A 13255-nucleotide genomic window follows, 5' to 3' on the forward strand; every position below is an offset into this window, starting at 1 on the left:
CATCCCCTGGTCCACTCCTCCCCCGCCCCATGCACCTGTCTGCAGGTGTAATGGTGGCCTCTCCATCTTGAAGATGAAGGTTATTGGTAGGGGTCTTTGAGGGCCTTGAGGGGCGACCGGCCAGAGGACCACAGCCTGGACATCCGGATCCTTCTCAATTTTTTTTTTTTTTGTCGGTTGTGGGGCTTGAACTCTGGGCCTGGGCGCTGTCCCTCAGCTCTTCAGCTCAAGGCGAGCGCTCTACCGCTTGAGCCACAGCACCACTTCCGGTTTTCTGGTGGTTTATTGGAGATAATAGTCTCATGGACTTTCCTGCCTGGGCTGGCTTGAACTGAGATCCTCAGATCTCAGCCTCTGGGTAGCTAGGATGACAGGCGTGAGCCACCAGCGCCCGGCTGATCCTTCTCAATCTCAGTGCCCACTTATGACAGTTTCAGCCCAATGTCATTAACCCTTCTCTTGCTGTTGGCTTCCTTCCCTCCTGGGCCCCTGGCACAAGCTGCTGCTATGTCTCTGCCGGGTCATTCCAGCTCACAGGCCCCCCCCCCGTTCCCCCTCTGCTGCTGCCCCACCCACCCCACCCCGGGGGCTGCCCAGCCCCCCTCCCGCTGCCACCCAGCCCCGTGGGCTGCCCGACTTCGCCTCCAAGTGTAAAGTCCATAACACCACGGGGAGCATGGGGCACTTCAGAAGAGCAAAGGCTCTGTCCATATGCAGAAGACCCCAGTGAGAGGTGGGTGACACGGACGCTTGGCATTGGTGACGTGGTGAGAGCCAGGTGGGGAACCTCCCCTGCACCCCAGCTCTGCTCTAAGCACATGGGGCCCCAGGGCTCTGCCTCCACCGGCCCCCCTGCCCTCTGGGGCAGGGCCCCGCCAGACCCAGGCTCCGGCCCTGACAGGAGATGTCAGAGGCCCCAGGAGCACAGAGCGAGCCTGGAGTCTGGAGCCACACCCCGGAGGCTGGGCTCAGGGCTCAGGAGCAGGAGCACCAGCAGCTCCGAGTGTTATTTGGTGTGTTTTAAGAACGAGGCTAGACAATGACAAATGCTGGAGGGGATGCGGAGAAAGAGGAACCCTATTATATTACACTGCTGGTGGGAATGTACACTTATACAACCACTTTGGAAAGCAGTCTGGAGGGCCTCAGAAAGCTAAAGATTGACCTCCCCTATGACCCAGTCATACCACTTCTAGGCATCTACCCTGAACAACAGGAACCAGTATACAAGGACACATGCACCTCCATGTTTATTGCAGCACTGTCCACAATAGCCAGGATATAGAAACCACCCAGATGTCCCACCACAGATGAATGGATCCAAAAATTGTGGTATCTATACACAATGGAATATTATGCAGCCATTAGAAATGACAAAATAATGGCATTTGCAGGGAAATGGATGGAGCTAGAAGAAATGTTGAGCGAGGTAAGCCAAGAGCAAAGAGACAAACGGCACATGGTCTCCCTGATAAGTGGATGCTAAATCCAAAACATAAGGTGATATGACAAAACTAACAGGACTCAAGAAACAAAGAACCTCCACTCATCTGGTCAAATCACTACTAAATAACCCCATGCTGCTGATCACATGTATGGTGAATATGTGTACACCAGAGGGAAACCAGGAAGACCACACAGAACTAGAGGGAATCAGGGTAAAACATTCAACAGTGGGACCCATTAGCTGTACTGGACATTGATCAAAATGAACTAAGCAACTCAATGGCAGCGATGGGAGGGAGGGAACGAGTGGGAAAGAGGGAGCAGCTGATGCTATGCCAAACAACAGAAATGTACATATCACCCAATGTGGAAGAAATAACCGTATCTCAAAGCTCATAGAACTCATTAATGTTATAGACTGTCATAGACAATTTGCTCCAGGAAAATTAGAATGTGTTTGTGACTTTAACTGAGCATCACTATTCCACAATACTGTGAAATTTGGGAAATTATGTCACCACTTAATCGCAATAAAAAAAAATTGACAAAAAAGAAGGAGGATAGAAGAGTCCGCGTAGACGTGTTCTGGTACGGTGGGCAGCTTGGTCAGACCTGTCAGCATCTCAGTCGCGGGGCAGAGCCGCCTGGCTGGAAGGACAATGCCAGGGGCCAGCTCTCCTCCAGCGGGTGCTGCGGAAGGCAAGGGTGGCTGGTGCCCGTTAACCAGCAGACAGAAGGCTCAGTCACCTGCTTGGGAAGATGGTTGAGGAGAGGGTGAGGCGGCTCGAACCCTGCTGGGTGCCCCCCCCCCGGCTGGGTGAGCTTGGTTCTCCCATCAGCTGCCCACAGGTGAGCCTGGGCGCTCAGGAGAGGGATGGGGGTGGAATACGTTGTTCATGGGCTTAGATTCCTCAGACTTCCCCGGATTCCAGATTTAAGTGTCATCATGTGTGGACCCTCGTCTCGGTTCTGTCTGCAAGCTGGCAAGATGAGTGTGCCCTGGTCTGGCGGGGGACACCACCGTGGTGACGTTCGTCAGGTCCACATGGCCGCCCGCGGCAGCCCCCGGCCTGCCTCCTTCCTGATGCTGAGCCAGCTCCGCAGACAGGCTCAGTGGCCGCAGAGCCCAGGCTCCGTGCCCAGCGCTGGGAGCACCAGCTGACCCCGAGTCCACACACAGCTGAGGCCCGGGAGTCACGTGGGGAGCAGAGCCAGTAGGAAGCCCACAGGAGGCTGTGGAGCAAGGAGACCAGGCAAGGTGGCCTGGGAGACGCCTGCTTCTGACTCGCAGAGCCAGTAGGAAGCCCACAGGAGGCTGTGGGGCAAGGAGACCAGGCAAGGTGGCCTGGGAGACGCCTGCTTCTGACTCGCAGAGCCAGTAGGAAGCCCACAGGAGGCTGTGGGGCAAGGAGACCAGGCAAGGTGGCCTGGGAGACGCCTGCTTCTGACTCGCAGAGCCAGTAGGAAGTCCACAGGAGGCTGTGGAGCAAGGAGACCAGGCAAGGTGGCCTGGGAGACGCCTGCTTCTGACTCGCCGGGGAAGGAGCGTGGCCTCTGTCCAGGCCAGCATGGTCAGACAGCCCGGGCAGTGGCCTGCAGCCCTCAGGCCCCGCCTCTCAGCCCAGGACAGTGCTGGTGGCTCTGTAACCCTCGTAAACCAAGGGTTAGACTAAAACCTGTCAAATAACTGCAGGATTTACAAATAGCTAAGCTAGGTTATCCAAACCCTGCTTGCTTCTAGTCATCTTCCCACTTTGTCTGTAAACTAAATGCCAACTGATGCTTCACTGTATACTTATAAAATGTCATAGCGGGGCTGGGAAGGTGGCTCCGTGGTAGAGTGCTTGCCTTGCATGCATGAGGCCCTGGGTGCAATTCCTCAGCACCACATAAGGAGAAAAAGCCGGAAGTGGCGCTGTGGCTCAAGTGGTAGAGCGCTAGCCTTGAGCTGAAGAGCTGAGGGACAGTGCCCAGGCCCAGAGTTCAGGCCCCTGGATGGAAAAAAAAAAGTCATAGCAAGCAAGGGAAGGGATGACCTCATCCAAAAAGAAATGTATTCTTCACCTGACTCATATAACTGTGACCCCCTCCCCCACAGTGCCCTCCAGAGCGCGGCCCGCCGGCGCCTCCTGCGACCCCTTCCACCGCGTCTGCTGGGGAAGCCAGCTCAGCCCTTTGGCCAGCTCTGCGTGCAGGGGCAGCACCCCCAGGACGGCGAGTACGCACCCCCCCGCGTCACCCCTGCAGAACCAGCCCCAGGGGACTCCGCAGAGAGGCCGCCCCCTCCCACACCGTGAGCCGCTGGAGGCCTCCAGTCCAAGATGCGCGCGGCCCCGCTCACGCACGCCGGCCTGGGTGCTCACCGCCGACGGACGCCCGCTGCTTCCCACCCACAGCTACGCCACCCAGGCGTGTCTAGGGGCTGGGATAAAGCCGGTGTGACAGCAGGGCTGTGCGGGGGGTCATGGCCGTGTTCTGGGAGGGATGGCTGAGTGACCGAGAGACGTCCCAGGGGAGGGAGGCCCAAGAGGCGCTGGCGTCGAGAGGCCTGAGAGGCAGCGGGGGCCAGGAGGCGAAGCATGGTGCCTCGACACCGCACCCTGGGCTGGCCAGGGGCCCTGGCATGGGGCGGGAGCCAGGCTGAGAAGCGGAGTCGGGCCAAGGGCTGGGGGGAGATCGGAGCTGCTGCCGTGCACACACTCCTGGTGGCTGGGACTGCAGAGCGGAGCGAACAGCGGACCCGGACCACACCCGTGCTGCCCGTGTGTAGGGCTGAGCCGCCTGGGCAGGGTGGGGCCAGCACTGGTGTCCCTGCGGCGGTTCGGGCCAGCCAGTGTGTTCTGGAAAGATCCTCACCCCATCTGAGGTCTGGAGGTGTCCTGAAAAGATCTTGGCCCGGGGCCTTCAAGGCGCGCCAAGAAAATAGGACTGTCCAGGTAAAGTCTGCAGACAAGCTGCCACACAGGGGGACGCAGGTCACTGCGGGTCACCGGGCTCCGACCCTGAAGCCCCACCCCAGCCTGGCCCAGCCATCAGGCCTCCAGGGAAATGCACAGGCCTTTGAGATTCCCCAGAGGGACTGAGCACCCCGTTTATAGCTGACTCCATTCCCATGGGACCCCACTGAAGTATGGGAATAGGTTGGCCTCTCCCTAGGCCAGAAGCGCCTGGAGCCAGGGCTGAGTAGACCAGAAGGTCATTATCACAACAATGATCTAAAACATAGAGGCCTGAGCAGGCCAGTACTCATCAGGTCCTGTTTGTGCCCTGATTAAATCAGCTCAGGTGGAGGCCAGTGCCCGATGGTGGGCTCTATGTTATGTTCAAGGATTTGGCATGGATTCAGCCTGTTTGTGCCATTTTCACATGCAGTTGAGTTAAAAGTAAGCCGATTCGGTCTTTAACAGTGGCAGTTTGTGTTTCCCTTGGGATAAGAGCTCTGATCTTCCCTGTACCCCTGAAGTGACGTTGGTCATAGACCCAGCCCCGTGCACACAGTAGGACCCCTATGCACACAGTAGGACCCCCTGGCTGCCTCTCTGTCAGGCAGTAATGAATGATAGCCACTGGCCCCCAGGATTCCCGTGTGTAGCGTTCTGGAGCCCAGTGTGGTCCTTTCCCCAGGTCAGGAGGAGACAGGCAAGGCTTGGCTTGCTTCCAGGAAACCGTCACAGTGGCCATGTGGTTTGCCTCCTCCCCGGTGTTGGTTTGTGGGAGGGCTGCTCATCGTCTGACCTCACCATTTGGGGTAAGAGATCGGGCCTCACTGCCAAGAGAGCAGTGGCCAGTGCACGATGCTCAAAGAGTCCAGCTCTCCTCCTGCAGTCCCCAACCCCTCCCACCTCCCACCTCCAGTGTCTGGGGGCTTGAGTGGTAGGGGATGCAGGTTAGAGCCCATGACTTTACATTAATGTATATTAATGTACATTAATAACCTATAATAATGTACATTAATGTATATACATGGTGTATATACATCATGCATATTATACAACATACACGGTGCATATACATTATACATAAGAATTATATAATGTATATATTATGTATGAAGTACATACTTCATGTATATTGGTGGGTGTTCATTGTTAACTTATTATTAAAGCATGAATCTACGGCTTCTTTTGCATCGAACCTTGGTAGTTTATGAGTTTATTAGTAAGTCCCTAAGATTTCCTAGTGAGGGAAAGGATTGCAGCTGCGAATAAAGCTTTCCGAATTCTGAGAGATTGAAATTGCTCCTACACAGACTAAAGCTGGTGGCCCTGGGCCCCTGGACTGAGCTGTTCAGATGGGAGCTGTGGTTGCTAAGCAACAGCATCTCCGTTTCTGTCTGGAGTCAAGTGGAAAATAGTGTTTGAGTACACGCTTTCATAGCATCTTTGTAATAATGTATTTGTGTGCTATCCATCCACGTAATAATGTCCATTCCTTTACATAATAATCCACAATACATTCCTTTACTTTACAATCTGAGTGATTTGAGCCCATTTATTCTCCTGTGGATAAATTACCATTAGCTTTATATTAATATAAATTAATACTGTCAGGGGCTTGCCGAGATCCCCACCTTCTGCCACCAAGAGCTGCACGTTGCAATGGTTTTATGAGATATCAGCGTCTATCATTCGTCTCATGGCATTAAAAGACAAACGATTCCTGGCATTCATTTGCCTGTGTGTCTGCTGTTGCTTGGGGTCTGTGTCTGTCACACAGTGCCAGGCAGCGCTAGGCAAGCATACGCACGGATAGTGAACTCACAGCCCCGCCACGCAGTGCCAGGCAGTGCTAGGCAAGCATACGCACGGATAGTGAACTCACAGCCCCGCCACGCAGTGCCAGGCAGTGCTAGGCAAGCAGACGCACGGATAGTGAACTCACAGCCCCGCCACACAGTGCCAGGCAGCGCTAGGCAAGCAGACGCACGGATAGTGAACTCACAGCCCCGCCACGCAGTGCCAGGCAGCGCTAGGCAAGCAGACGCACGGATAGTGAACTCACAGCCCCGCCACGCAGTGCCAGGCAGCGCTAGGCAAGCAGACGCATGGATAGTGAACTCACAGCCCCGCCACGCAGTGCCAGGCAGCGCTAGGCAAGCAGACGCACGGATAGTGAACTCACAGCCCCGCCACGCAGTGCCAGGCAGCGCTAGGCAAGCAGACGCACGGATAGTGAACTCCCTACCCTGCCAGGAGGAGCAGCCCCTCAGCAGGGCTTCCCTCTTGGGGATGGGAGCGACCCTTCCTTTTATTTTACTTATCTATTTTTGGTCCTTCGTGGGGCTTGACCTCTGGACCTGGGCACTGTCCCTGAGCTCTTCAGCTCAAGGCTAGGGCTCTACCACTTAGCCACAGCGCCACTTCTGGCTTTCTGGTGGTTAGTTGCAAATAAGAGTCTCATGGACTTTCCTGCCTGGGCTGGTTTTGAACCGTGATCCTCAGATCTCAGCCTCCTGAGTAGCTAGGATGACAGGCGTGAGCGAGCCACCAGCTCCCAGCTAGAGCTCCCCACTTCCCTGTATGGGAACTTCCACCCAGGGTGAAAATTCTACTGGACATTCATCTCTTGGACACATTTTAGTAGGACAGTGAATCTCCATTGAAATGAGGTCCAAGTTCAGTGGCATGGCGTGTCAACAGCTTGTGCAAACGCTCAAACCCCCTGTGGCCACCTCTCCTACGGTGGCCAGGGGGACCAGACACACCACACATGCAGTGTGCACAGCACACACACACACAGACCAGACACACCACACATGTAGTGTGTGCAGCACACTCACACATGTGAACCAGACACACCACACATGCAGTGTGCACAGCACACACATGTGAACCAGACATATTGCACATGCAGTGTGCACAGCACACACACACTCACACGGACCAGACACACCACACATGTAGTGTGTGCAGCACACACTCACACACTGAACCAGACACACTGCACATGCAGTGTGCACAGCACACACACAGACCAGACACACCACACATGTAGTGTGCACAACACACACATGTACTTGGACCAGACACACCACACATGTAGTATGCACCACACACACATGCACTCGGACCAGACACACCGCACATGCAGTGTGCCACAGCACACACTCACACACTGAACCAGACACACTGCACATGCAGTGTGCACAGCACACACACAGACCAGACACACCACACATGTAGTGTGCACAACACACACATGTACTTGGACCAGACACACCACACATGTAGTATGCACCACACACACATGCACTCGGACCAGACACACCGCACATGCAGTGTGCCACAGCACACATGCACACGGACCAGACAGACACAATCTCGGTTCAGAAGCAGCCCTGTGCTGTATGGATTGAACAAGTCACACTTCATCTTCTGTTAGCAGATCTTATAGAACACCCTAGCCTGCTGAGCATAAGTGATTTGGTTAACCTCGTGTGAAAGCTGGCCTTGGATTTGCAAAGATAACTTTGAAGTAAGTGGCCTCCATCCTGAAGACTCCTTCTAGCTTCAAAGCTGGGGAAGAGGCAGCCCACCCTCCCTCCCTCCCTCCCTCCCTCCCTTCTGTCTTCCACTCCACACCCTCCTTTCCTCCACTCACCCCTCCCCCTCCTTCCTTCCTCCCTCTAGTCATCTCTCCCTCTCTCTCTCCTCCCTCGGTCTCTCCCTCTCTCTCTACAGCTGCTTCATTTCAGGACAGCATATGTCATGACTTTCTCCTTTTGCATAAATCAGAAACTCAAACATCAGTTAATTATTTGTGTCATCACATGATAAATTATGCAAGGAAGACAGTGCGTCGAGATTGTCTTCACCTGGATGTTTGAGGACACGATGTCTTAGGACTTGTCCTGAGAAGCTCGGGACGCCTCTCCTCTGCTCCTGGTCAGGGCGAAACACCTTGCCTGCTGTCAGCCACGGTTTCCTCCAGACTTCCTCCCTTTCCCTCTCTGAAGTCCAGAAGTACAGTTCAAACCCAGACTTCCGTTTTCCTTTCAGAACATGAAAGGTAAATGTGAATCATCATTGTCGGTCTGTTCAAAGTGGATTTTCAAAAACTCGGGTGCCACTTCTCACCTCTTCCCGGCAAACCGCCACTGGCTTGAAGGCCGGGCACCGCTCCGAGGCGCAGCGGCCTGCTCAGCTGGCCACAGGCCCTCGGTGGGAGAGCGTCCACGCTTCCTTTAACATCAGAATTCATTAGCTATGCACGTGTTTACATTCTTTCCAGTGGCTAGTTATGCTCCCTTTCAGGCTCGGCAGGGTCTGCAGTTTGTCTTCCAAGACACAGCCGGACACTTAACCTAGTGCACGCCGGCATGTGGGTGAGCAGGAGGGAGGTGGCTGAGGGGCCTCCAGCGGGAGAGCTGGCCCGGGAGGCGTGGGGGCTCTGGGAGGCGAGTCACAGGAAAGCTCTGCCGTGGTTTGGCCAGAAGCGTTCCCAGGCGGCAGGGGGAGCAGCCCCGGGCCTCCTTGAAGCAGCTGCTGTTCCGCAGGGATGACACCGCTCCGAGGGGTGCGGAGCGTCCTGCTGGAGTGGGGTGGACGGAGCTGGACGGAGGACGGGAACCTGTCCTGGAGGTCCTCCTTCCCATGAGGGAACACGTTGGCATCAGGCCCTGGCAGCGGCTGAGCCACCACCCGGGGACCCACCTGGCCAGGCACTTGAAGCCATGAAGCGCTGTACGACACCCCCTGAATGCCTTCGCCCCCTCCCCTTCACCATGCCCCTGGCCACCCAAGTTTGTGGCCAAGTTCTGTAAGGAGAAGCTGACGCTGGGCACCAAGCAGAGCTATTGGATTTGCAAGCTGGCAGAACTGTCCCGTGGCCGGGCATAGTCCTGTTCAGTGACACTAGAGACCCCATCTTTAACGATACATACATAGTTCAGAAATGCATCCGCAACCTCCGCTCATAAGCAGGTGCCAGCATGACCTTCCCATCTGCATCTACATCACCAGCTTTAAGCCTTCCACCACTTACTTGCGCCAGGGAGGCCTGGCGCTGTTGGCTATGGAAAAGCTTCATCTCAGTAAGGTGCAGGACTATTAACTCTCATCTGACCAACAGCAGCATCCATCCACGGGGCCCCTCCTGGGAGAAATCAACCAAGTGGCGGGCCACGGACACAAGTGGACGCCCTCCAGGTTTTTCTCTTATCTCGGTCACTGGGATGTGGACAATCTGTTTTGTGGAAGATCAACTTCTCGGCGATCCTCACCACCTCACCATGGCTCCTCTGTCCCAACCACCATCAATTGCTTTGAGCTCTTTGGATTCAATATCTTGGTCAGTGACACCTTGAAACCATGGCTCTTAGAAGTCATCTACAGCCCTGCCTTGTCATGAGATTGTTCCACAGATGTGTCAGTGAAGAGAAGACTCGTCCATGCTATTATCCAACTGATCTATGTAACAGTCTAAAGCGTGAGGAGAGGGAACGGGGCAAAGCCACAAATAAAACTCCAGCGTCTCCTTTACCACGGCAGTCAGCGCAGGCCCGGCCGGGTGCTCTGCTCATGCGCACACACATCATCTTAGGATTCACAGATGGAATGCACAAGAAGAGAGTCACTGTCACAAAGAAAGCCTCGGGATTGTACCCCAAACACACACGCACTTCCTAACTGAGGGCAGTGATCAACAGCCCGCCCACAAGAGACTCCTCTGAGGTCAAGCCAGGTCTCAGGAGCAGGCACACACCTCGGGAGACTCCGCCGTCCTCTGCCGTCCTCTCTCCCCCAGCCGCGGGGCTGCGGGACCGGGGAGGCCTCACGCACCTCCCCAGCCCCCAGCCGGGCCCCAGACACCCACACAGGCAACGTTGCCCTCATTTTACCTTTCAATGAAGCAACTTTTGGGGCTTCCAGGAATGGATTACGTGTCAAACGAATAATCCAAGAGTTCCAAAAAAGAACGGATAACAACATTGCCAAGTGGCCCAAAGTAAAAACAACACAAGATGAGGTGGGGTTTTGAACACTGAGACTTCCTACCCCAGAGCTGGTGCTCAGCCAGCGGCTAAGGGAGGTGACGGGGCTCCTGGGCGTCGGCATGGCGCTCTGACAAGCACGGTATGTGCCCGTGAGGTCAGACTGGATGCATCCATCACAAGTCTGTTTGCTCAGATCTCTTGGAAGAACAGCGGCTGCCCCCCTTGCCTGTGGATGGACCCTCCCGTCACCTCACTATGGATTCGTGTCAGCGTGGAAGAGGTCTAAACACTGTGCAGGAAGGTTAGGTACGAGCAGTACAAGCAGAGGCCAGGAATTCACTTTGTGTCTTAGTTAATCACTCTCTGTCTAAATTATTTTGGCAACTTCAATCATTCAGAATAGTATGGGTCACTGAAAACCCCCAAAAGCCCCGTTGTGCATAGACCCTACATCAGACCTACTAACAACTATGAGTATTGGTCCTCCAAAACACACAACCTGTCTGGCCTCGTCACTGTCCCCCCAGGAGACGCGTGAGCCCAGGTTTCCGGGCGGGCAGGGTTGGCAAACATCACCTCGCAGTAGACCCCCCTGTGGCCCTGCGTTCCAGCGCAGCCCCTCCCTCTCTTGCAGACTGAGAGCAGCCTGTCTACAGCGGCTGGAGGAAGGTCCGTCGGGCCGGGTCCTTGCGGGCTGACGCTGACCTCTGACTCATGAGTCCAGACATCGCTCTGTAAGATGGCTCCAGTCCTTCTCTCCTGGGGCATCCTGACAGCAGGCCTCTGATCTATGGGCCGCGGATGCGCCTGTCCACAGCTCCTGAAGTGAACTCCAGTACCAGTCCCAGGGCCCAAGTGTGCGGGGACAATCCGGTCCACCACAGGACCCAGGCCAACAGTAGCCCTAGGTAACATAATGGCCGGATTCATCTCCAAGCCATGTGACACAGTCCAAGCCCACCAAGAGCCATGATCCTAGAGGAAATTCCATTTACCCAGGGACCTGACACAAGAAGACATAACTTGTTGAAACTAGTCCCTAAAGATTCACAGAGAGGTGTCTTAAATGCACAGACTGTTCATGTCTATGCAGTCACAAGGGACAGGTAACCAGGACCCCAGCGAAGGGTGCCTTGGTACCTGTCTTACAAGAGGGAGTACATGGTAAAGCTAGCAGAGCCTCTGCTTGCTTGTGAGGGGTGGGCAGCCAAGCTCAGAAGACCTCATCCTGAAGAAGTGAATTCCCTGTGGGTCCAAACACTCAGTATGCCAAAGACACCAAATTTGGGCTCTCCAAGGCTTGGGAGTCCTGGCTTTGATCTCCACTATGCTGGGCATACAATAGGTGCTGACTACATTCTCCGTCCCTTGATTTTTCTGTGGTACTGCCTTGCTTGTAGCAAAATACACTCCCGTTTTCTGTGGGTGTGTTCTGAGACTGCATGCTTCCTTATGGCCTCTAACTGACATGTGTCGGGGAAATGGCTCTGGTCTCTCCTCGTGGAATCCCATGGCAAAAAGTGCTGGTTTGCATCCCGCAGGATCTTATCAAGGAGTTTACAGTGTACACAGTACAGTATGCTCCTCCATCAGACCTACCATCTGCAAGATAAGAACTCGGCCTCCTGAGGAGCTTGGGTTACAGGTATGAGCCACAGTGCCCCTCAATGCATAGATGTTTTAATCTGATTAACCTCCTTGTCATTAAGCAACTAAGCTTGGTTCATTTGTTACAGCAGTAAGAGGGGGAAAAGTACTGAATGTCCAAATAGCTAAATCCAGCAATCATCCCTAATGTAAGTTTTTATGACATAATACAGGCACACATGGCAGGAGAGCCGTCTCTGGGCCTTGCGGACTTTCTATCTGGTTTTGACCACCTGCACTGCACACTTGGGAGACGCAAGTAGTTCTCAGGAAACGGCATTCATAGCCATCAAGACATCAGACACTGGAGTCTCAACCCAGACCGAGGATCAGGCAGGCAGAGGCTTCTCCATCGCCCTGTTGCGGTCAAGCCAGGTCAGAAGCATAGATGGCTCTGTTTTGTCTTTCAGCAGTGAAAAACAAATTCACAAGCTGTGTCTATGCCACTGGCATTAATTTTCCAACTGCTCCTGATTTGGCTTGGCTGCGATGCCCATTTCTCGATCAGTCTTACTTAGTCATGTTAACTCTCAGGTCACACTTTCCACAATCATATGTGGATTGTGGAACAGCTAAGAAGGGGTTAAGGAGGCCCCAGGGTTAATTCTGGCTCCATTTCAGAGGTCCTTGATCAGTTGTCTGGTGCAGGCCCAGCTGTGTGGCAGCACAACCCACCACAGCATGTGGTGAAACCCTGCTCACTCCAGAACAAAGGAGAAGAGAAAGAGACTGAGCTGGATAATCCCTGAGGAGACTGGTCCCCTCACCTAAGGCCCCCAGTGCCCACATGCCCCCAGAGGCTCCGCCCCCTCCCAGGACCCACATGCCCCCAGAGGCTCCGCCCCCTCCCAGTGCCCACATGCCCCCACAGGCTCCACCCCCTCCCAGTGCCCACATGCCCCCACAGGCTCCGCCCCCTCCCAGTGCCCACATGCCCCCAGAGGCTCCACCCCCTCCCAGGACCCACATGCCCCCAGAGGCTCCGCCCCCTCCCAGGACCCACATGCCCCCAGAGGCTCCGCCCCCTCCCAGTGCCCACATGCCCCCAGAGGCTCCGCCCCCCCCAGAACCCACATGCCCCCAGAGGCTCCGCCCCCTCCCAGTACCCACATGCCCCGAGGCTCCACCCCCTCCCAGGACCCACATGCCCCCAGAGGCTCCACCCCCTCCCAGTGCCCACATGCCCCCAGAGGCTCCGCCCCCTCCCAGCAGCACCTAGATCAAGCC

General features: G+C 55.1%; 1 protein-coding gene across 1 annotated transcript; it reads left to right on the forward strand.

The window, feature by feature from the left end:
* The first annotated feature begins 8764 nt into the window (after positions 1-8764).
* Positions 8765-13247, forward strand: Ttll2 (tubulin tyrosine ligase like 2). Its single transcript, XM_070010799.1, is given in 10 exon segments — positions 8765-8770; positions 8898-8959; positions 8961-9034; positions 9037-9273; positions 9276-9344; positions 9347-9495; positions 9497-9548; positions 9551-9856; positions 9859-10045; positions 12845-13247. Coding segments are annotated over 10 exon segments (1545 nt in total).
* The last annotated feature ends 8 nt before the right edge of the window (positions 13248-13255 follow it).

The sequence above is a fragment of the Dipodomys merriami genome, unplaced genomic scaffold (genome assembly GCF_024711535.1).
Source record: "Dipodomys merriami isolate MVZ:Mamm:240054 unplaced genomic scaffold, mDipMer1.0.p SCAF_8, whole genome shotgun sequence".
In the NCBI taxonomy this organism is placed as follows: Eukaryota; Metazoa; Chordata; class Mammalia; order Rodentia; family Heteromyidae; genus Dipodomys; species Dipodomys merriami.